This window comes from Serinus canaria, chromosome 7 (assembly GCF_022539315.1).
Source record: "Serinus canaria isolate serCan28SL12 chromosome 7, serCan2020, whole genome shotgun sequence".
Lineage (NCBI taxonomy): Eukaryota > Metazoa > Chordata > Aves > Passeriformes > Fringillidae > Serinus > Serinus canaria.
The window spans coordinates 19,332,199-19,357,689 of NC_066321.1; the positions used below are offsets into that span (position 1 = coordinate 19,332,199).

A 25,491-nucleotide genomic window follows, 5' to 3' on the forward strand; every position below is an offset into this window, starting at 1 on the left:
CAGTAGGGGATAGCTAAGCGTTGGAAGCCTGATCACATGGGACAAGTGAGAGGTTTGCCTCATCTCTGTCAGATAGGAGACTTTCCTAGTCAGAGTATCAAGGGTGGAAAGTTCCTCAAGCCTCAGGATACCTGAGCTCTGTATTTGGTTCAACACCTCAGCAGGTCAAACTTCTGTCATGACTTCTATAAAGTGAATGGTTGTTTATTTTCATAACCTCTCATTAAAAGGCAATTTTTGTTGCTTCTTATCCCAGAAACCTCAGTGCTGTCATAAAAATGAAAGCACTGAGGTTTCTGGGATAAGAAGCAACAAAAATTGCCTTTTAATGTATCTGTGTGCAATACAGAAAAATCTTGTTAATCTTCTGATCAATTTCTCCGTTCCTCTTTATTCGGTTTTTTTCTTACCTCCTTATTTCCTTCAGTAATCTACAGGGTTGATCCTGATCCTACATGAGGTTGCCTTAGACCTTATTTCTGTGCCTATCTGTGCCTGTAATATGTAACCCTGGACCCCAATGGGTGGAGTGCTCTTCTCCTTTGGTATTTAATCTTCATAATTACTCTGGTTTGTATCCATTTAGTGTGCATGAAAGCTTTTCCTGGACAGGAAACATAAAAAAAAAAAAATAGCTTAGTTCTACTATATAGCTTTTTTTTTTTTTTTAAATTCTCAGCTTAGTTCCACTATTCTTTTACATACTATTAAAACTGCAGTCCTGCTGGACTAAACTGGACACAGCTGCTTTCTCTCACAACCCTCAGCCTTATTCAGCAACTGCTTGTACACTGAAACAATGGCACTGATACTGTTGTTACTTTTTCATTATTCAGTCCTTTCTCCCCTTAGGTATTTCTACTTAAAATAATGCTTGAAATAAACCCTACAAAATCAAATCTTAAATTTTGTGAGTTTAAGTGTATATTGCAGCCTTTTTAGTCCTTTGTCGTAAGTGCAGTATTCATCACTATCTTTGGTTTGTTCTGGAGCTTTATTACTGCTCACAGGTGTAAAGAATGCAAGATAAAACTATAGAAATAATTATGGTATTCAGGTACCCAAACCCAGAGGCAGTCTATGGAAATAAAGGATATAGATATGCTCAAAGTATTATTAATTGTCATTTTATTTACTGTATCATTCCACTGTGATTTTTTTCTTTCTTTTTTTTTTTTTTTTTTTTTTTTTTTAATTAAGAATGGCATAAATTCTAATGTCTGGAAATTTTCCCCTGTTTTTATGAGAGGTATTTTAAATGTTTTATCATTATTACTGTTAATTTAAAAAATAGGAGAAGACTAATAAAAGAAAGTAAAGCTTCTGATTCTGTAAAATTATGACTAACTCAAAGGGAAGCTTTAATTAAAGAAGTTGTTTTGGGAGTGATTTTATTTTAATACATTCTGAGTTGGATTCATGTTTAAATTAGACACATTCTCTTTTTGAGTCCTGTTTTCCTTGCCTGGACTGTGCCAAATGGTCAAAAGTGAGAGTGTAAGGCCGTGTAGAATTTCCGGGTGTTGGTAACATGGCAAACATTGGAGTCACTCCTGTGGGGTGCTAAGTGTTCCTGTACACAAATTCAGTAAAAGCTGGGGACCTTCAGGTCTGTGCTGCAAAGCCAGTTTCAGTTTCTGCAGAATCTTCCTGATTCAAAATTATGTTTTTCAGCTTTTAGGGGATATATTGTTCGTAAAAACTACACAAGATTGAAAACCAGCACTGAGTGTGTAGCAGATCCTCAGCTTACAAGCAGCTGCTCTACTTCTGATTTTGGTTGTGAAGAAGTCTGGTAAGTTGAATCCTTTACTATCTATTTTTTAACAAAAGTGATTTCCCACACAATAAGATCTGAAAGGAGCAGATTGGTCATCATGATTCAGCCAGCTCTTATAAATCTGCCATATTCTGATTATGACCACCTATAGGTTAGCAAGTTCTCCCTGCAGCTTAGTCATCTCAGTGATCTCCCAGTTAGTGGAAATGTGGTGTTTGTTCTGGATTGCTCTCCTGGTTTTGTGCGCTTGTAAGTACCTAGAATCCTGCAGATTGCAGACAGAATTGCAAGTGCTCAGCATTTCCTCATTCACTGCAGCATATGTTATTAAATGTCCAAGAGAGGAAAGTTCCCCTTCTGTGCCTAAAAAGTTCCATGCAGACCAGCAATGAGACAGGGAAAAGAGCTGTCAAGAGCAGATGGACACTTTCCGTCACTGACAGAAAGCCTAGGAATGCTGTAATCCATAGTGGTGCTCTTCTCTTGAAGAGAAGAGGTATTTTACCACTTTAAGCAATGGATTCACTCCAGACAAATCTTCCTATGACACGTCCTTAGGTATGAGAGGCAAAAGGGATCTGTTACGTTTGACTCACCAGCATTGTTCTAGCACGGGTGGCTGGATTTGCAAGACTAGTCCCTTTCATTAGTTTCAGTGACTGAGAGTTACCAGATCTCTCCTGCTGAAGCCATTCTGGAGAAGTTAACAGTTATTTCTTTTTCCAGGTATGTTCATAGCATTGAGTTTTGTTAACTTCCATGCCAACACTGCTACATGCCCTAGAGCATTATTATAAAACTTTGTTCAGGTGTAACCACCTGCATTCTTGCATGTTATTAATGCTCCAGCATCTTTTCCTTGAATCAAGTATTCTATTTCAGCAAGAAAAAGATTCAGACCATTGGACAAGGACTAAATAGATAAATAAATAGTTTTGGTAATGATTTTCAGGGCGAATTTTCATTTCTTTCCACAAGAAAAGCTGGTATAAAGACATGCTGGTTTCCTTTAATAGCTTCACTTTCCTATTTTTAATCATAGCCAACATTGAGATTATTGCTTGTGATGGAAATAGGAAGTCTGCAATCCTTGGGGCATGCAATAGAATCCATGGGCCTGATTCTGATGTCATGTGAGCTTCTAATTACTTTATTGTTCCTAAGTTTAGTTCCTCAGGATTTTTAAAGGTGTAGATGGGAATTTGGGCACAATTTTCCAGTGTCATGTAGTTTTTCGCTCGTTCCCACCCCTTTGGAATTTTTCATCTACCCACACTGGAAGGATTGAATTTTTTCTATTCCATAAAATACTGTTTTTGCAAAATGAACTGTATTATTTCTAGTAGAATCCTTTTTAGTGTTTCTAACATTTTCAAAAGCATTTAAATAATGAAAGTAAAAGGGCCACTACTTTTACTGGTAATGGCTAGAGTAACTCCAAAACTAGGTATTTTTTCCCCAGCGTAAGTTAATAGCCATTACTAGATTTATGTTGGTATGGTTCAACTCCTTTCAATGCTAAGGATAGTGAGTCTATACACTATACAGATGTGTAGACAGACCGTAAGAATCAATGTTTCTTTCTTTTTCCAATGTTTCTTGCTAAGGGAGTGATTTATAGACAGCCTGTATGTGAAGACTAAGGCGTATTACAGCTCAGTAGCTGAACAGTCAGCAGCAAATTGTTGAGTTGCCTGACTGAAACCAGGCCTATGAACCCAGATCTGCAGCTGATACCACGTTTTCAGAAGTATTCCCTGCTAGTTTGACGTTGTGGTGGGTTGACCTTGGCTGGCTGCCAGGTGTCCATCAAGCTGTTCTGCCATTCCCCATCTCATCAGGACAAGGGAAGAAAAATGCAGTGAGAAGCTCATGAGTAACAACTAGTACTCAAGTGCATCCTTGTAGTAGCAACAGTAATTCTGTGGAAGGTTGGGCTCCCTTGCGGCAAATACAACCCAATTTAGGATTGTTTTAATCAGAAACAATGCATCACTGGGATCCTGACAGAGAGTTGGGGTTCACGGGCTTCCAAATTCCAGAGGCTGATTTTTGCTAGCTTAGGATGTACAGAAGGAAAGTTGCTGATTTTTACTTTTGTGCTTTAAACAATTATATAAGGTCCTACCTGTGGCAGTGTTGTGTATTTTTTTTAGTATTTATAATATTTTTTAGAGCTATTTTCATGCTGCTTATTTAGATCCAGATCCAAACAACCACAAAATCTGAATATTTAAATTTATACGATAATTCAGTCTGGTTTTGGCATTGTAGGCCATTTGCAACATACTGATATGGCAGCAAATTTTTATTTTTACATCCACCACAGTGGTACTTGAGGATTATTAATAATTTCTACCTTGTATTTGATTTATTTTCAGAAATATTGAGGAAAAGGGGAGTGCATCATTTCAAATAATGCTTGAGGAAATTTTGGGGAAAAGTGGCAGGTCATCTAACCAGTGCCACTAAATAAATTATTATCTAAATAATATATATACAAGATAAATAGTAATCAAGAACTTTACAGATAATATAGTATATGCACAAATGCAGTGTAAAATACAGTCCTAGACATATGTTTTACTTTCTACTTTAAGAAGTGTGCCAGTACTAAATGATAATGCATTTCTAAAATGGATCCCTTCCTTTCCTCCAAGGAAAACACAAGTTTAATTCAATTTACATTTTAGGGAGAATGTTTTTCTTCTCTTTCTTTGTGTCAAAGAATAAAGGGGGACTTAAATTCCCCTTATCTGACATGCAAGTCCGAAGTTCCCTCATGAAATTGAAACATGACAGAAAAGATGAATGTTTACCACATTTATGAACTTAATTCTGTTTTGACAATGAAAAAGTCTTTGTATTAATCCTGGTTTGAGGAGCATGAGCATACCAAATAATTTCTATGAGCCTCAATTTTTTTAATCCACTAAATGAAATTGGTAGCATCTTTTTTGGTATTGCATAGCTGAAGATTCTGAAACAAGTTCTGTCTGGGTGAACTTTACTGTTGAAGAAATCCATTGACTTCAAAGGCCTGACAACGAGGATCACGGCCTGCAGAAGGTTTTTATGTTACTTTAATCAGCATTAATGAAGTAGGAGTTGGCCTTTAATATTTTTATGGCGACATAATGTGATGGTAAAATAGTAACAGATATAGACAAAGAATCTAAGACATCTTACTTCTTGCTCTGTCTTTAACCCACATGGCTTTAGGAGAGCACATGTGTTTCACTTCTTGCTCATCCACCAAATTTTGTGTCTTAAATTTGAATTCTGTGAGAATACCTTTTCACAGCCCTGGGAAAAGTATTTAATATAAAATCTTAGCAAATTAATACATTACTTCAATTACATTGAATTCTTGTAAACACATTTTACACATCTGCACAGACGCAATTTTTAATGACAAATTCATTGCTCGTAACCTGTTGCTGTGTTTAACAGTATGCACTTTCTTATAAGAGGAAATGGAACTGGTCTGTTTTTTTTTTTTTTTTCCTGAATTGGTTGTATGTGCATATTTAGAAATTGGGGGAGGAAAAAAAGAGAAAATCAACAAAAAATGTGTATGCCAGTAAACCTTTTATAAGAGTGAAGAAACTACAATATTTAAACTAAATTTTTTCTTTTTCTTTGCTTTTAGGCAGCAAACCAGTAACCAGTCTTCTCCTGTGGTGCCTGATTTTCTTGACAAACAAACTAAAAAGGTACTACTAAGTTTATATTCTAAAACAACATCCCATTATAACTTCAAATTCCTGAGTCCACAGTTCTGCAATGTGTTCATGTCTGCTTGGCAAAGCCATCTGAACATGAAACCGTTAGTGGTGTTTTGAAGTCTTTGAGACAAAAGCCTGCTTGCTAAGAACTTTAGTTCTGTAGAGAGACAGGGAGGTACAGTGAATAAGAGAATCAAAAGGCTGGAAATTTGCTGCTGAGAATAAATGCTAGCTGCTCCCTGAGGTGATTTGTCTGTGCACTTCACTTTCTACAGATGTTAGAGACTCTTTTTTAGTAAGGACCTGAGGTTCTTTGGTAGCACTTTGATATCCTGCTCGAATTCAATATGTGAAATGGAGGAGTCGCTCTGTGACTTGGAGCACAGCATAGTCTTTGAAGTCTGATCCAATTTTTGCTGCTTACCATTTGATGTTGAAAGGATGAAATGGAGAAAATGTACAGTTTTTGCCAGTAACTCTGCTGAGCATATGTAAGATTAAAAAAACAAAATCCCTTGGATGATGTACTTAGAAATGTTAAGCAGATTAATACCTTCCTATAGCTTTTTCTAAAGATACAAATTAACTATGAGAGGAAATCAGCATACAGTGCATGGTATGATTTAACTGCATGAGGAAAGGGGATAAATAAGTTAAATGGAAAAAAGTAAACAAATGTTTGTGATACGGGTGCTAAGTCGGTGTTGCTGAAAGCCACAAGAATCTTGTGTAACTTAAATCTAGCATTAGATCTTTCAGAGTCTTGGAAAATAAGTTGCTCTCCATGAGATCACAGCTGTAAGTTATCGTAAGCAAGTGGAATCAATACATTTCTTATGTGCCTCAACCAGCATTTTTTATTCCAGAATAATTTGGATGAGATTTCTGCTTCTCCATTTATTCTAAAACATTCATTTGAAACTAATGATTCACAATCAATTAGCCAATCCCACGCAGTTGCAGACCATCAGTTGTCAAGTCTCTTGACATCCTGTAAACAAGGAGGTAAGAAATATAATAAAGTAGCAGAGATATTTTGTTTACTGTTTATAAGCTACATGTGGTCAGCATGTAACTTGCTTTATGGATTGATAAGATCGTTTAACAATTTCTGCCTTGAAAGGCAGAAAACATAATGGAAAAACTTTCTTCTATACACTTTCACTCTGGAAATATGAAAAAGCCCTTAAATCTCCCTATTACAGAGGCAAAAGTGAAATGATTTTTAAAATACACTTTCTGTTAAAAGTGTCATTACTAATCTCAAAATACCCTCTTAATGAAATCAAATCTACCTTCAAGAGCTTCAGCTTTCCTTTGCCTTCCAACCTCAGAAGTCAAAGACTGTAATGAAATCTCTCGTGTTGGGCAGAATGAAAGACGCTTGTTCACACACACAAAGATTCAGCCAGCAGCACGGGAACATCTGCAATACTTCTACAGTCTGGGCAGTGCAATTTTTTTATTTTATTTGCTGTTATGTTACTTTGGCCGTGTTCAGCAAGTTTCAAAACTTAAAGTAAAACATTTTGACATATTTTGAATTTTACCTGATTTATCTTTGGATATTCCAGGAAATCATTGCCTATCAGAATACTTTTCTCTTATCATGGTTTTTATAATCATCCTATCTTTGCAAATCCATGAATGCAGACTTTATTACTGGACTGTAGAATAACTTTCACAGTTTAAGATGAAGAAGGTTGATAATGTGATATCTGTAACCAGAGCCAAAATGTATATGATAATAAATTCATTTCCAGATTAATACTGAAAATTAGTTGTTTATAATCTCATGCTACTAATAACATTGCTGTTTATTTATTTAATGTGGGATACCTTTCATCTCGTAGATCTACAAATATTTATTTGAGTAATTAAGCCCTAATCCTGCAATTTATGTGTTTAAATTTTACAGAGTTCAGTAAAACAATTTACAATGTAAAGGTAAGAAGATAGGTATTTATAGGGAATTTGTTTTGTTAATACAATGTTTTTCCTCAGGCATAATGTGCTTTCCATGCTAAAAAGAGAATAGTATTTAAACAGTGCAGATTGAGAAATCCATTCTTCCCTCTTCATGCATTTCAGTCCATATTGGTTTTGAATCCATAGTGTGGAACTGCAGGGGAAGTTTGCATTGCTATCTTAAATTATTGCATGTTAAATAATAAACCTGTCAAACAGAAATATCTTCATTGCAGCAAATCCTCTTGAGGGAAGCAGTCAGGGCCCAAATCCATCATCTTTACTCTCGCTGCATATTGTATGTTACCTTGCAACTGGTCTCCTTGAAATCAAAGACCTTGTGTCTGAGGTAAAACAATTAGAGTAAAACTGGCAGAATTACACCCTTAGCAAACATAATTCAGAACCATTACCCATTTTTGAGTGTCTTCAAAACTGTGAAATGATAGAAGAATAAAATTTGAAGAGGAGATAAATGCAACACTGATCTGAACTATTGGAGAGACATCTATATTTAAACGTATAAGCATGCAAATGCAGAGAAGTAAGGAATTTCCTAGTTAAGCATGAAAATACTCAGATAGGTGATCATATAAATCACACTTCAATGAGTAACTCTTACGGAAGTAAACCTGGTGAGCAATAATAACTTCTTTGGGTGCTTTTAAAAGCACGGCTTGCATTCAGAGATGCAGATGCTTTCACCTGGTGCTCAGTCTGTATTCAGCTGTAGTGTATGAAGTACACTTTTAAGCAGGTAGTATTCTTACACCTACTGTGAAAACCAGGTGAAATAGGAAATATCTCTTTGGAACAAGAAAGCATGTATAAAAATATGTGAGCTTTACAGTGTCAGATGATACCACATAAGCTGCTATTCACACTAAAAAGCTGCCACTAGGTAGTCCAAACAATGCCAAGACTGTTATTTTTCATAGTGAATTTTTTTTCTGCAATGTTAGAGACTGATTTTTAATTCTCTGTAAGTTACATTACAGACAGCACTAGTCTGCCACCTTGGTGGTGCTTGGACCTGAAATACAAAGGCCAGTGGGAAAGGGAATGTGACAGGTTTCTGCACTGGTCCATGACCCAGTTACAAAGCAGTGTTGGTGTTTGCTTTAGGAGGAAGTCTGTTTGCAGGCTTAAGCGCAAAAGGAAGGACAGGCTGCTTATTTGTCTTGAGGCCTTAGTAGGTGAGGGTCTAGTTCAGTCAAGAGGGGATAGAACGCAAAAGGACAAAATGGTTGATATGACTTTGTGTGGTTTTGTATTAATCGAAGGATCTGTTCTCTCATATCTTGTTATCTGGCTGTCTAATAGCATGGGCTGCCTGTTCTTAATAACAGATTAAGAAAGAATAAGGAAGAATAGAGAAGGAAATTTCCTCAAAAATCATGCAAAGACTATACTCTGTAATTAATACAGAGACAAAAGCCTCTTTTTCACATCAAAAGCCTTCTCACTGGGTCATAGAAAGATTGAGCAGTATGGCCAAACCACAAGCATAGCAAGTGCATGCATGTGCTATGGTTCTATAGAGTCACAGGTTTTACACTGCACAGACATTCCCCTGCACTCTGCAGAGCACTAGGGCAAGACCAGTAACAATGCTGAGGATTCCCTCCAATGTTTCTGCTGTACACAGTGCCTGGGCAGACAGTCCAGTCGTTAGTAACAATTAAGCCAGAAGTTAATTATTCTAGTCACAATGTAGTACCGAAGGAATCAAAATAATGTAATCTCCAGAGGCCAAGTAGTGGTACTCCCATAGATGAGATAGATAGTGAGAATGTTTGAAATTATTAACGAAGAGTGCTTCATAGGGAATTGACCAATGTAACTTTGCTTCAAAGGTAAATGTGACAGATTTTCTGAGATGCAAAGGAATTACGTTTGCAAAAGGAAAGCTAACAGTATCTCTGCATTGACTAAACAATGATGTAATTTTTTATGCTTAGCACAGACATTTTGAACAAGTGAGAAAATACACAAAGAGTCTCTGGCTGTGGACATTGTCTTGTGGGAGAACAATGTGACTTATGGATATGTTCACTTTATGCCTTGCACCCCACATCGCAAGGCTGAAACTTTGTGAAAAGTAGAGAAATTTGCCAGGATTCTGTGAGGTCTGGAAGTAAAGTCTTCAGTGTTGTCTGTAGCCTCAGTCCAGGGCAGAGAACAGTCCATTTCATACAGCCTTTGATTTTAGATTCTTTAATCTTTTATATTTTCAAAACTAGTGGAAATTAGGGCTTGACATGTTTCAAGCTGGAGCCCCATTAGCCAGTGACCCATTTTTAATGTTTTTCTTGCAATTGGGTTGTTTGGTGGGGTTTGTTTTGTTTTGGTTTTTTTTTTTTTTTTTTTTTGGTTTTTTTTTTTTTTTTAATGTTGATAATTTTTTCTCTTCCTTTCTGGTAAACCAATCATAGAATGGGATTTGGTGAATGTAGCTGTGCTGGGTTTGGAGAAATGTATGAAGTCACTGGGTTTTACACTGATGAAGGACAAGCAGATAATTAAATATGACAAGTTACTGCTTGATGGGGAGGAAAGCTGCTGCCCACCTTGCCCACTGTAGACAAGTTTTGGTAGGGGCATTGTGGACATTAGAGACATTATTCCCAAAATGTTACTCTGTGGTTGTCATCACAGAGATGATATTTACAGGTTCATCAACCTAAACAAGAAATTTAAAATAATGATGACTTCATTAGAAGTTCAGATTTAACTCCAATTTTAAAGAAGTGATTGCAACTTTAATGCTAAGAAGCATTGATAACATGATCATGTTAAAATACCCAAGCCAAAAAGAACAGTGGCTTGGGTGTTTGATCTTTGCTTCAGAGTACAGTTTTCTTTGTGCCAGATTTTATTATTAAAAATACTTTAAACTGCCTCAATATAAAGTACAGTGAGTCAATGTCTCGTGCTTGGAAGTGAAAGGTGCTTAAATATAGAGAAGTACGTTACACTACATGGTAGTTTAATGTTGTAGTAGAGTTTCAAGATCTGAGTATCAAGATCTGAGTGTGCCTTGTAACGAAAGATGCCCCTTTGTGCAAATAGAGAGAGCTCAATCCAAGCCATTCAGCTGTTTGTGTAACTCAGCTTCCTGTTTGATTTCGTTATAACAAACCTTCCTTTCTAAGTAGAAACAAAACCACTGCTACATGATGTTTGCATTCAGAACTGATTCACCCACCAGTAATTTCTGTTAAATCTTTTGCTACTGTGTAATGGCATGATATGCAGCCTGAATCTTGCCAAAGTATCAGACCAACAAATCTGAAAAGAAATTGGCTGTTCATAAATCTTTCTTTACTGCACAGCTTCTTAATTGTTTTTTTCCCCTCCAACAGGCAAAGACACAAACAGTGGCAAGTGATAAATACAAGCTTTGATTTGTTAAACACATGTTAGCTCTATGTTTAGCCCTAGGCAGTGAATTTCATTATAGGCTGGTTTACTTCTGGATTGGTTATTGTGATTGCTTCCAATGCGAAAAGATTTGACCTGCAGCCATGACTGATTAGTATCAGAGGTGAGAGATAAAGTAAGATACAAGTAAACTGCAGAGATAAATTGCAATAGAGTTCTCCAGAGACAACTCAGTACTTGTTCTATGTAAAACAAGTTGAATTTCAGCTTGTAATGACTGCATTGTGATAAAAATGGATTGCAGAACTCTCTCATTGAAATATCAAAAAAATACAGTAGTAAATCCAAGAAATTTAATGAAGTTGAATAATAAGTACATGATAATGCTGTGACAAAACCCTGTATGTTTTAATAGGGGTTCAATTTCTCCTCTTAACACATAATGTCCACTGATACAAGCTGCTGTTCACCTGCTCTTTGTCTTCATTTCCTATCCACAACATACAAGTTTGTTTGAACACTTCTTTTTGTTGCATCTTTGTGAGTAGTTAAGTTTTTTGTCATGCAGCACTTCACTGTCCTGTTGTTATTGTTTGAAAATTCTTTAAAGTATTCTCTATCAGCCTTATTTTTGTTATTTTGCCACAGTTACTAGTGCTCTGGATCCAGCAGCATATCTCAGATGACTGATGTACTCTGGCATATGGTGTTGCTCCTAATTCATTACTCTTCTGTTTCTAAAAAAGCACACCATTTTTTCTAAGTAAACTTGTTTAGCGTAAGTACAGTGAAAATAACTCTAATAATAATATTTTCACAATGGCTTTTTCTGTGTATGTGTGTAATTTGCAGAATTTTTAAATTTTTTCTCACATCAGAAAATTTTAGATAATTTCTTTATTTCTGGGTATTTTGTAAGAAAAAGGCTAAGACCATTAATTGTTTGCTTTTATAGAGCTATGATTTAATCTGCTAGCTGTATGTTACCAAACAATTTCTCGATGTTTGCTGCTATTTAAAAATCTGAATTCACTCTGTTGAATTCCCCACAACTGAGTAGTAATAGCTGGGTTTCACATCTTTCTAGAAGACACTGCATCCTTTCACAAATTATTTTTATAGCTCTTCATAGATACTGTGAAGAGATAACATGGTAGTAAAAGCAGTAACATGATTGATGTGACATTGCAGAATGTTACATGAGGTGTGTGGGATAGTTCAGAAAGTACCATAACAAATTAACTTCTAATGTATTTTGTACTGGTTTGGATTTTTTTTCCTCTGTTCTAAATTTGAGTTATTATTCTACTGGATTGTGATTAGCTGCTGAAAATCGTATACAGCTCAGTAGAAGCCCAAACCATGGCATATAAAATGCATGGTTGACCAATGCAAAAAAAAAAAAAAAAAAAAAAAAACCCCACCAAAAAACTGAAACATCTCTGACAAGTAAAGGATAGGTACTGAGGACAAAATGTTTGTAATCACATATGTGAAGATGTAGATACTACAAGTTACTCATAGATACAGTTTGATAAATAGGTATTCCATTCACTAAATCATGAACTGGTTCTGAGGCATTTGGTGGAAAAAAATTGCCTTACATGGCTTATTCATTAGCTCTGCTCATGACAATGATTGTATTACTTGACTGTCCATCATTACTTCTCTCTAGTCACTGGAAGTATTTTGTATTTCATTTCTCTCATGGGTAACCTCAGGTGATTCTGATGATTAGGCTGAGAAAAGCGATAGCCAATACTAGCTTGTCACAGTAATTGTGAGCTTACAGAGCTCCCTTCTGACCCCAGGCAAGGATAATCTTTCTTGAGGCTCTTCCTTGCCTATGGAGAGAATCCCAGGAAGAAGTTGTTGTGCTGAAATGTTGGCAGTATGGCAGAAAAATAATGCCACAACCCTACCTTCCCGGCTTAGAACACCTTTCCCCTGAGGGAAGGTCAGAGTACCAAAATCACAGGAAGTATTGTTACTGATGCCAGTGGGAAAAAGAGGAGCTGCTTTCCTTTGTGTGGTCAGGCAGGCAACAAGCAAATCTTAATCATAACACAACATGTTTAAAGAAGATTTTTATGAATTCTAATATTTCTTTTCCTAAAATACCTCAGTATCTGTTCTTTGCCCTTAAGGTTTGTCCTGCCTTATACATGTGAAAACAAGAAGCACAACTATGTAATTTCTAGGTGAATTGCCTCTTGCTTGTCAGGTTGTTCTTTCCTACCAGGCTAAGTCTGACAGGGGGAATGCAGACATGACTAACAAGCTGAATAGCAGTAAAAATACCCTTGAAGATTTGATCGTCTTTAATACATCCTTCTTCATCTGGCTGTCTTACATTTTGTTGGGAATCAAATATAGATAATGCATGTGATTGCCTAGTACTAAAAAGTAGCAAGGCTCTTTACCTTCAGTTACAGCTAGTTTTTGTCCTAGGAGGAGCTTCTTCAATTCTATGTCTGTGGATTTGTGAGTGTAGTGCTATTCTTGGGACTCCGTCTCGCCAATGTGCTTATGTTGCATCCTGCGCACACACAAAAGTTACATTCAAAACAGGGAAAAAATATTACATTGTTCCAGCCTCTTTTTGCAGATCTGGGATTTGCAAACACCAAAAATGCCCTGCAGCAAAGTGGTACAATTGTTTTTTCTACATTCTTTTAATGTTGTTCTTTACTGCATATTCTTAGTCACGATAAAGAGCATGACTATCAAATGAATAACAGCAAGCTTGTCAGTTTTAAAGGGCTTACTTGGAAAGAAGAAAAACAAACCAACAAGTAAGTTTGCTGCAGCTCTAAAAAAAAAAGAGAGCTAATTTTAGTAGCAGCATGGATAGGTGGAGTTTCAAAAATTAAGAACTAGTTGCTATAATTAAAAATTGGTAAAAGGGGTACTTATGTAACAAATATCTTTGATCTGTTGATTTGTTTTCAGAGACAGGAGAATTCAGGTCTCGTACTGTCTCGCCTGATGTCCCAAAAGGGCACAGGAACAAGATTTCAGTTTGGGCTAGCCCCTCATATTTTGCTCATCAGACTTTGAGACTAAGTGATATCAATTTCTTTCATCTCTTTTTGTCAATGTGCTTCCAATTAATATTTCATTCATAAGAAACTGATAAATTGGAAGTTCTTAATCTCCTCACAAAGATTTGCTCCTTGCAATGGTATTCAGAACAGCTGTAAGTTCAAGTCTATAGTATATATCAGTTTTCTGACTGCATATCCAGGCTCACACTTTGTGCCTTTTGATCATTGATTTATGGCCCAAGAAGGGTAAATTCCTCAGCTTCATATCCAAAGGAGCTTAACTGCTTTAGAAAAATGAAATTTTGCATGACTATATTTAGATACTCTTGTTTGTAAACCGTAGTCTACTTTAAAACATTCCCTGAGAAGAACACAGTCATCAGACAGCCATAGGCAGACATGTCTCAGGGCATTGCAAATGAAGTAGGATTTTCATTACTGGCTTTTATCATCATAAGCAACTTACAACCTAAAACTTTCAAAATCAGATTGCCTACATGGTGGTAGCATGCCACACAAGCTAATCATTGACATATATTGAAGAAAATCACTGTTAATTCACAGAACTCTCTCTTCTTGTCCCACACACAAAATAACTATGCACAGTCAGAAAGCGTCTTCCAATTTTCTGCTTAAATTCCATAACTTGTTTGTGGAATTGTAGTCACTTTTGGTGTGACTTGCAAGGAAAAAAAAAAAAAGAGAAAAAGAGGAACCAATCTAATTTTTTTTTTTTGAAAGAGATTATAACAGTAAGGAAGAAAATGGTGACCATGGTAGATGAAATGATGCAGAACTTCACATGTAGGGAAAACATGTGACAGACATGGACAGACATCATGGAATTAAAACAAAGCCAGAAGTGAAGTGAAGAGGGAATATGCCATCAAAGAAGAAAACCTGTGCAGACAAGCATGATGGAGGAAGAAGCAAATGAGATGAAAAACAAAAAAGATACTGTTCAATTTCAGTAAGAACAGAAAGCTTGGTAGCCTTGGCAAATGGCCTGCTGCTTTCTGTAGCATTTCTTTGCTCATATCTAGTATTTTAGGGAAAAGTGTAATTCTAGTTTAGAGCATTTGAAAGGAGAATTACAATTCATTCTCTGTTTTAAAAGGTAAAATCTTTTAGAATGGCAATACTTACGGAACAATTTTCTTTGCTGTACTGCCCATAGTATTGCATCCCAGTTTGCAACGCTTTATACCATTATTTGCAACATTGGGGGATTTTTATGCTTAGGAAGCCTGTGTCTCTGAAAGGGTACAGCATTAATTGGTCCAAAATCTTTGAAAATAAAGAAGAGACCAGATGCAATAAGGAAGATTTTCCCTTGTGTAATAACAACCTTTTCTTCACTGATGCTTTTTTATGTTCTGTTTATGAGCTTTGGAGGCTAACCGAACAAAAAAAAAAGATAACAAAGAATGTAAACATCTATCATCTCATCAGGAGAAGAGACAAAGTAAAAGTAAAACACAATGCTCCAGACAGTACAGGAGTTACACAATTAATTCAGCCTTAAAACAAGATTCCAGAAGTTAACTGAGGTAAGAGGAATTGAGATTGTCCCCGCTGGATTTTTAGGACTTACAGTCTTACATTCTGTATTTCACTATCACATCCATTGCAGCTGTACAACCATGATGTTTTTGTGGTTGAGACAAGGACTGAAGACATTTTCATTGTTATTTCATAATGTAATTTTTAATTCCTCTGTTTGTGCCCATCTCCATGTTCAGTGTTGGACCTAAGCAAAAGCTTTGCAATTTTTAATTAGTGATGTTTACTGTCAGACCTAAATTCATTAATCTGTGACTTTATGACCTATGATTAAACCTATGACTTTATAACTCTAAACCTGTGAGAAGGACTTGAGGGTTCTCATGGATGAAAAGCTGGACATCAGCCAACAGTGTGAGCTTGCAGCCCAGAAGGCACGGCTCCACCAAAAGAGGAATGGCCAGCAGGTCAAGGAAGGGGATTTTTCTCTTCTACTCTGCTCTCATGAGGCCCCACCTAGAGTCCTGTGTTCAGCACTGGGGCCCTCAGCACAAGAAAGACGTGGACGTGCTGGAGTGAGTCCAGAGGTGGCCATAAAGATGGTGAGAGGGCAGGAGCGTCTCTTCTGCTCAGTCTGGGAGAACTGGGGTTATTCATCCTGAAAAGAGAAGGCTTCAGGGAAACATCATTGCAGCCTTCCAGTACTTTAAGGGGGCTTCTGAAAAAGAGGGAGAGCAACTTTTTGCAAGGGCAGATAGCAATAGGAGAAAGGGGAACCATTTTAAACGAAAAAAGGACAGATTTAGATTAGAAGTAAGGAAGTTCTTTACTCAGAGTGTGGTGAGGCACTGAACAGTCTGCTCAGAGAAGTTTTGGGTGTCCCATCCCTGGAAGTGTTCAAGATCAGGCTGCACAGGGCCCTGAGCAATCTGGTCTGATGGGTGACATCCCTGCCCATGGCCAAAGATTGTAACTAGGTGATGTTTAAGATTCCTTCCAGCCCAAGCTTTCTATGATTCTATGGCTTTCTGCCTCTTATCTATCTTTCCAAATGTAGTGGAATGTTGGCAAGAGGTTTAAATCAAGTTCACACTCTTCTAGAGCTTCTTGTGGTAGCTTCTTCACATCTTATGATTACACAGGGTCATCCACAGGAGAAGATGTGGATGTCCCTTTCTTTCTGGACATAATTCTTTAAAAGTAACAGCTTTCAGCTCTATTGATAGTTGCTTTTGAGAACCAGATTTATTATTTGAGTTAACAATTTAGGATCAATATTTAAGGTCAGCCTTTACTGGTGGATTATCAAGATCTTTTATCCCTTGTTGCTGAATGAGTGTGTCCCAGATTGGTCTCTGGGTAAAGCCTTTAGCTAGTGAAGTGATAATACAAAAAAAAACCTTACTGAGAAAAAAACTTCGTGTTCTTACATTCTGTCTTTATACTCTGTTAAAAAGTAAGGTAAAATTAGTGGCAGGTGACTTCCAAATTCCCTCAATATTGTCAAATGCTGCAAATAAGAAATCCCAGGAATAAGAGCACCATTGTCTGCCTTTAGATTTGGAGTTGCTTTACTGTAGTCAGAAAAAACCAAAGTCATGAAGTACACATGCTCTCTAAGACAGCTGAGTTTAACTGAAAAGGAGTTAGAGTTGTGTCTACCAAGTGCTTTGCAAGCCAACTGGAAAATTGCAAGTGCCGGGTTGATGCAGGATGAATGTCTCTCATAACCTCTGAGAAGGTACAGCAGAGGAAGATGTCCCCATATCTGCAGAAGTTGCTCCAGTTCAACCTCAGCTGAAGATGGGAAAGACTAGAGGATATGGGAGAAAGATTATTTCTCAGGGACTGCAGCCCTTTATCCGGTGGCTTTTGTTCAGATTTGTGCTGCCCTGCCTTAGAATGATTCCTATCCTGAAACAAGTAGGAACAAAGAAATGGAGCTGGCTCTGCATGCAGCAAGCAGGCCCTCTGTGCTAGGGATGTTCTTCTCTGAAAAGGCCTCAGGGCAACTCTAAATTGGGCCTATTATGCTCAACATCATCGTGCATCTTCATGCTGCACCATGAACAAGCATGGCTGGTCTGTAAATCTAGCCCATTGTATCTGGATTACATTTGTTAAACTAATGCTTGGGGTTTTGTCTGGCTTTGCTCATACCAGTACCGGAACATTGAGTAAGAACAGCAAATCAGAAACAAAAAACACAAGCACTTTAAAATACTGCTCCCACAGATTTGAGCCCCAAGTGTGTTTTATATAAACATTTTGAATTGTGGCTGGATTTTTGACCAGATTGTTTCCCCTGAAGGATCTTGTGAAACAAAAACAAACTGAACAAAACAAGTGGGTGGTGGGATGGGCCTGTGCTTGTTTTCATGTAAGCTGATGACAAAGCTCAGAGCATGAAGGCAGCAGTGTGCTGGGGTCTGGTGAACATTGTGTTCTGCATATTCCCAGCTGACTTGCCAGGAGTGATCTAGAACTGAAAAAAGAATCCATTTTCACTAGGGCACAGGAAAAGAAGTCCTCATTAATCTGAAACAATTCAGCTGTTTTAAAACAACAGACTTGTTTAACATGATATCCTGTGTGTGGCTTCTTCTCATGTGGCCTGTGATAGGTTAGGAAGGTGAGCACTTTTGAGAACTATCCTATCTCTTGTGTGGCCCATGAACTATCACTGTGCCCTCTGTGCTTCAGTGTGGGTATATGATTTCACAAAGGAGATGAGGAAGTGGTTGGCTTTAGCATGAAGCTGTTTCCAGTGGAATTCCAAGGTAATATTTATGTGAATGTGCCATGCATCATGGGATTGTAGTGAAGGAGGCAGAAGGTTTCCACATCCAAGTGATAAAAAAAGAATGGAAATTGAGGAATGTTTTGCTTGTAATAGGTGTTTGAATTTATTTTGATGGGGTCACTTCCATGAAATACTGCAATGCATTTCTGTAGATGCTGTATTGTTGAGCAGAGTAAGTCTGCTGCCTGAAACAGAGGTGCAAGCGGAGTCCCACTGTGTAGTGTTGTGCTTAAGTTTCAATAGAGGAGACTGGGTAAAAGTGATACAGATTGTTAATGGTATTGCTTGTCAGACTTTTTATTTAGCTTCTCCTAAATTTGAAAGAGCTACTCCTTTATTTCTAAACCTTCACATTTGCATCCCTTTGATATGAAATACTTGTGAACTAACTAGAGAACAGAGCTGTGAGTTCAGTAGCCAAGAGATCCTTGATTTATTAACAGAATTTCACAGGCTTGTGTGCAACATCTCCTTGTTCTGCATATAACAAATGCAGCAGTCAGAAGCAGAGGTTTATCACAAAGGTCCCTGGACTTCAGGGTGTAGCAATGGTTACTCACACACCTTGTTTAGCATTATAACAATCATTGCCTAAGACCACTCAAATTGAAAAAAAAAAACAATTGAAATCTGAATTTGAAGTAACTGCTTAGATGTTTATAGTACAACTTGAAAAGTAAATGGATTGAACAGTATAGACAATATAGCATCGCTGTGAACAGACTTTCTTATTTGATAATTTTCTTGTATAAGACTAAGATAATATATATCTGTGTTGTGAAACAGTAATGAGCAGTAATTACTATTTAAGTACATAAAGCATTTAAACTGTAGTAACTAACTGCTGCATTGTCCCCTACAGTGCCATTAAGACACTTAAAGGAGAAATTTAAATTACTTCTAAGACATTCTGTTACCTAGTTACTCTAAACACAGTTGGGGATATACAGTTGCTGTTTCAATTACTAACACCTTACTAATTATGCCTTTGCAAGCAACTGTGGGAAAACATTTTAATTTAGTTGCATAGACATTTCAAAATAATATTTGTGGTGCTTATCAGACTCCTGAAAATTTAAGAACTCTGATGTGCCTTCTTTTTGGTAAATGTGTATGACTATGGGCTACAGATTTATGTGAAAAATGTTGAATTTTTAGTGTAGTCTTTTGCAAGTTGGCATTTGAAAAAAGAAGTCTGGGCTGAACTGGCGAGTTAGGCTGTATCTGCTGTTAGAAGACTTTGAAACTGTAACTGTACTGCAGATGTATGACAACAAATTTCCTTTCTGGAAGGTCGTGCATCATTGGAAAGAAGTTCTTAAAGCAGTTTGCCAAATGGATTGAGTTATGCAGGTCAAAAAAACAACGTTTCTGGCTGAGGACTTCTGCCAATCCAGATGATGTCAAGAAATAAATGCATTGGTAGCATTTGCTGGTATAGGCTGTGCCTTAAACTAGACTGTTGTTCAGAGCAAGGGCCTTTTTTTTTTTCTTTCTTTCTTTCACTGCCTTTTTTGCTATGGACCTTCTGCTTGGTGTGCACCTAGGGAAGTCATGGTTTATACACAACCGTTCTACCATAGGATTAACGAGCTCAGGCTCGGGTTTTCATTGGGAGTGGACTCTGCCAAGCATGGCCTCATGATTCAGTTAAGGAGGAGTGATGTGTGCTCTTAGATGCATTTGAATAAACACCAGTATTTTGTCCTGTAGATTCCTTAAATAACCAAAATAAAAGTTAAGTTCTAAATACATCAGGCTGACAGGTTTCTGGCCTGTACTCAGAGCTCAGCCAAGACAGTGGAGAAGGTCCCAGTGGATTTTGGATAAGATCAGAAAAAAATAAAAATAAGAGGAACTAAATGGACCCTGCTGTGCCAAATTTCTCCAAAAATGCCTTTTCTGATACTGGGGAGTAATTTATTTCTTTTCCAACCAATTTTCATGTGGTATTTCTCAACAGACAGAGACTTTTCAGAGCTGAAAGGTAGGGAATGGATACCTTATGCAGGCACTGCACACATGCTCTGGGGCAGGCAATGTGCTTGCAACTGTGCAGCATCCTCCCTCCACCTCTCAGAGCATGGTAGTACTGAGTAAGGTTTGGTTTCCACAACTACATTTGCTTAATTTATCCTGGAAACTCTCAGCATATACTTCAGCAGTTTAATGTAGGTAGAGAAATTTGACATTGCTAGCTAAAAATAATATATATTATAGGAAGAGCAAATGTAAAATGATTGATTAGACTTTTCTTTTCAAACAAATACATTCATGAACCATATTCATTCAACACTAAATCCAAATGCTTCCCATATCATTGGAGATTATGTACAGTGTGAACGGAGGCCAGTCTCATGTGTCCTCTTTGCCCTTTTTCTGCATTGATAAGTCACATAAGTTTTCTCCTTTCTGTTTAGCCATAACATTCAGACAAATGGAAATGCATGCAAATGCAAGTCTATTCATCAGCAGGGCTATGGTGTTGGAAAAATAGATTAATTAAGATAACAGTATATTCTGTAAACTTGAAAATAAATCACTGTGGTGTTAATGTCTTACATTGAAGGTGAGTTTTTTAAAAAAATATAGTTTTCTTTTAAGGCAGTGCATCTGGAATTAGCTCAACTTGTGAAAACATTCTTTTCTGTACAGAAATTAAATTCATTCATAAATACATGCACATTTAAGTACTTGTTCTTTAATGGCCTTTTTTTGCTTTTAATGTCAATTTTAGGTACAGATGAAGCTAAAAAACTGCAGTTTATGTGATCATTATATAATTCATCCAGATTGATCAGTTTAATATCTGATTTTTCAAGATTCCCTCACAATTCTGGAATTTCAGCAATGCAGATATTTTCCTTTTGCCCAAGGCAATAATAGATGTGGTGTGCAAACACTGCTTTAAAGAGGGTGTCTGTCTGCTGATTTACATATTTTAAAAGTATTAAGATCAAAAGTAATGAGAATTTAATCCATATGGCATGTAAAAGATAAATAGGAATATTAATACTGTATCAAATACTAATTAAAGGAAACACCAGTCCTATTTTTAAAATCTTGCATGCAGATGAAAAAGAAGTCATTGCAAAGTTAAGATCTGATTCTTAAAGAAATTAAGAATTTTTTTTAAGCCCGGATTCTAACTGAGACTGGGTTCACATGCTGGGCCAAATTCTGTTTGCACAGTACTTTCAGTGTCACTGTAGTACCCCTTTTTTGGAAGTATCTCATGTGGTTCTAAAACTGAAAACTGCCATCAGCTTTACTACCAGCTTTTAATATAGAAATTCCCTTTTATTGTCCAAGAAGCTGAAATACCAGTATTTTCTAACACCTAAGTGTACATGTCTAGGCTCTAAAATAGCTGATTCATGGGAACCCTGTTGGATTTTGATCAAGTCCTGTGTGCAGATTGTAGCAGTGGGTGAAGAAAATCTTGTCATCTCCTTTGAAGAAAACCTTAGACAAGAGTGGTCAAGATGAGCGGTACATTTTCTATGTCTTTGGGCTAGACTAAACTTCTGTCTTTTACTGTTATGGAATTTGTAGGTGACAGTACCTTGGGATGTGTGCTCCTGGCAGAGTAACAAGTACTCAAAAAAAACTGGCACTGCTTCCACTGGAGTTAGAAGCCTTAGTGCAGTGCCAACCTAACACTCCACACAGACAAATCAGCCATAGCTCGACATGTATGTATCATGGAGATACATTTAGAGCTTCATTGGTTCTAAGACTGTAGACCTTCAGATCTCTATTAAGTCTTTATTAAAAATATTAAAAGGTATGGTGTACTTTTAACAGAGGAGTTAGCTTGCAGTGAAGTTTCCTTTGAAATATGAGAAAATAAACAGGGAGAGTTTATAACGAGTTTTGCTAGTACTGCGGAGTCTTGTAAATAAAAGAATAAATTTATCATTTGCTGTAGCAGGCTGAAAAAGACCTCTGAATAACTAGAGTGATTTTTCTTCGTTTGTGCCTTGAAGAATATGTGTACACCAAAGCTGTCTGAGACACAGCTGAGCCTGCCAGAGTGGAGAGAAAAGTCTGAAATGCTAAATCTTGCTTATTCTTGTGCATTACTCAAACTCTAATTCTTTCCTGTAGGTCTGTGGTTTCTACAGCAAGTAGTTATATATCCCTATAGAGCAAATCTTGCCCTCCACATTTCATTTGAGAGAAAAGGCTATGATCAGTGGACTATTTTCTGCTTAGAGGTGGCAGTGATTCTACTGTAGAAGGCAGTAAGACACTCTGAAGATTGCATAAACCTCCAGTGTTGCTGCTGTGTTCCTTCAGCCAGATCAGAGTGGTCAGGAAAAAGTTGTTTTGTCAGCAGATCAACAAATCAGAATTCTTATGCAACCTTCCATCCACTTTGAAAGTGCTACACCATTCTAAAGAAAATGGTACAGCCTCACATCAAGCATGTACCAGTTGTTCCATGTATGCATGGATTAAAATTGTCCAGGAACTGCCCTCTTAATCCAAGAGGCAATTTGATGTAGAAGGAAAAATGCAGTCAACTAGAGAAAGGATGTGAAGGAGAGCGCTGTAAAACATTCCCAGCTGCATGTATGTAAAGGCAGTTTAGCCAATCCAACAGCTGATAAGGGGATATAGACCAATCTGCTTCTTCTCCTCTTCCAGAGAATATTAGGTAGGTGCAGTAATTGCACACTGTGCCCCTTCTTTGCAGTCAGTCTAAGGATGATTTCACAAAAGTACCAGCCTGGGTACATCTAGAAGAAGCTGAGCTTTGTCCTGGGTGAGTTAATGGTTTTTTTTTCCTAAGTTTTAATTTCAAATATCTGGCAAGAGTGCATTGGCTCTTTGCCTTCTGAGTCATGGTCTCCCTGGGAAGGAAGGATGTGGTTAAGCTCACTGAAATTGTTTTGTGGACTGCTGAGTGGCTACAGGGCCTTGTATCCCAGGTGTGGGATTTTTTCTGTTCACTGTCCTCCAGAATAGCCCAGGTACTGTATTTAATAGTTTATGTGTATTTTGTAAAAGACCTTTTAAATATTGAATACATTTTCATTTTTCAGCTGGAAAATTAAAACACAGCAGAATATCATCACATGGTGCATTCAGTCTTGAAGCAATTTTGAAATGTTAACCAAAAAAAATCTATCTGCCTTGGAGCATTTTTTACATCAAACATTCCATGAAAATATTTTCCTGAAACTCTTTAAGTATTTCCAAATATTAAAGAAGAGGGATGATTTTCTGAGTGTTGGTGATGAGTTAATGCAGATAGTGTCAAGTTCACATTTAAAAAAAAAAAGTAATGTAAGCATTACAGTGGGGAGAGACTGACCAGCATCGCTTGTCACTGACACAGGCTGACACATTGCTGATGCCAATTCACATTCTGACAGAGGTGTTGTAGACACCAAATAAACAGGTAAGCACTTTTACAAGCACCAAAGAGAAGTAAGCAAGTGGCACAATGAGTAGTTTTGAAAATAAATCTACAGATAGGTATTTTCTTCCCTCCCCATACCATTCCCTCCTCAGCCCCATCTTGGTTTAGATTTTGAAATGGTTTCTAGTAGCCATGCCTTCATTGCCCTTTTGAGAGTTGGGGAAGAGCAAATGATGGTGATTGGAAGAGGGATAATCATCTTTTCCCTTCAAGACAGGATGATTTCCCAAAAAGGGAAGATTTTTCATTCCTATAGTGTATTACCTGTGGATATATTTATAATGTACTGTTGGCTGTGTATCTATCAGATAATAAAACTCATCTTGGATCAGCATTAAGGTTAGCTTAGTGACCTCTAGAAATTTACTGGGAAGTAGCTTATTCTTGGAGTTTATTGTGGTTCTGAACCTAAATGTTTTCTTTACATTCTTCCTTGACTTTTGTAGGTTTTGTCTGGGATAATTCTTCGCCCTGTCCTCCAGCTGGAGGAGCAAAGTGCGTCCTAATCCCTGCCTATGGATTTAAAAGATCTCTGCTTCTTTCAGGGGGTGACTCAGAAGTCTGAAGCCCTTACCCTCATCATAGCCTCCTCTGTATTTCTGATAGCTTTATATCTGTATTTCAGAAAAAAAAATGTGCTGGTGAACTTCTAGTTGGAGATGAGTAAAGCTGGATTGAAAAGATGCTCATCCTAGAGCATCTACTACTTCCCTAGGATTGTGCTTGCATTGTCTTCAGGCTGTGGTTTGCAATCTAATTGCAAGACAAGGACAGTCTCCCAACAGCTCCAACACCTCTGTGTAGCAGAAATTCCTTCTGTGAGCCTGGGCTGTGTAACGCCTCATGTTTACAGGTCTGAATGCTAGGCTCTAGTATTTGCTGTGGATCAGTGTCATTGGGACAGCACTGTTGAGCTGGGCATCTGGGTCACCGTGGTAGCAAAGCAGCATCTCAGTCAACTCAGATAATACTCAAGAACAAAAACTCATTCAAACTGTACTTGACACAGCCATTTCTTCTATACTCGGCCAGATCTTTTGCAGGATATACTGTTATTTTATTGGCCATTTTTGCACCTTTCCTGAAACCTGGGTTCTCAGTACAGACATGTGTGGGTTTTTCTGCCTTTGAGATAAAAGGCTTCCAGAAGACTCTGACCACTAACTGGTAGCTATGTGTGTGATATGAGTATTACTGATCATTTGTAGAGGTCAATGTGTGCAAAGCATAGTCTGAAACACTTTTCATGAATCTCTGAGTATAAAAGAGGTTTTGAATATTGAAATATGGAAGTGTTCCTGAGGTTCAGGTGCTATCCTGCTAGATGGACAGGATATTGTAGCTGGTGTCTGATTCTGGAAGATGTCTTTCCTGGATGTTAGGTGCTGCCAGTTTACAGAGCAGCTCAGAGAAGCAGCCTGCAATTTCTTCAGCCTCCTCATCTTGTGCCTAAGCACTGCAAGATGCCTCTGTGTATGTTTAGGTTTATTGGTTTGTGGAGGATGTAAAGCTTAAGAATGACAGCATGCCCAGAGAAGCTGTGGATGCCCCATCCCTGGAACTGATCAAGGCCAGGTTGGATGGGGCTTTGAGCAGCCTCATGTAGCAGAAGATGTCCCTGCCCACTGCAGAGGGGTTGGAACCCAGTCTTCAGGGTCGCTTCCAACCCTAACCATGCTATGATTCCCTAGAAACTTCCCTTAATGCAAGCTTTGACTTATGAAGTGAAGAACAAAGGTATCTTTGAGGAATGCAGGATATAGTAAGCCTGTGCTTTATTTAATCATAGTTAAAGGAAAATTAAATATAATTTTTTTATTTGATTTTAGCATATTGCTTAGTTCCCT

At 37.4% G+C, this 25,491-nt stretch overlaps 1 protein-coding gene across 1 annotated transcript in view; it reads left to right on the top strand.

Moving 5' to 3' along the window:
- MYO3B (myosin IIIB) overlaps positions 1-25,491 on the top strand; it is a 173,754-nt gene that overhangs the window by 126,377 nt on the left and 21,886 nt on the right. Inside the window, exons 31-33 of the mRNA XM_030241751.2 lie at positions 1,675-1,795; positions 5,433-5,496; positions 6,375-6,513. Of these exons, the coding sequence (XP_030097611.2) occupies positions 1,675-1,795; positions 5,433-5,496; positions 6,375-6,513 (324 nt within the window). The remainder of the gene's footprint in view (positions 1-1,674; positions 1,796-5,432; positions 5,497-6,374; positions 6,514-25,491) is intronic.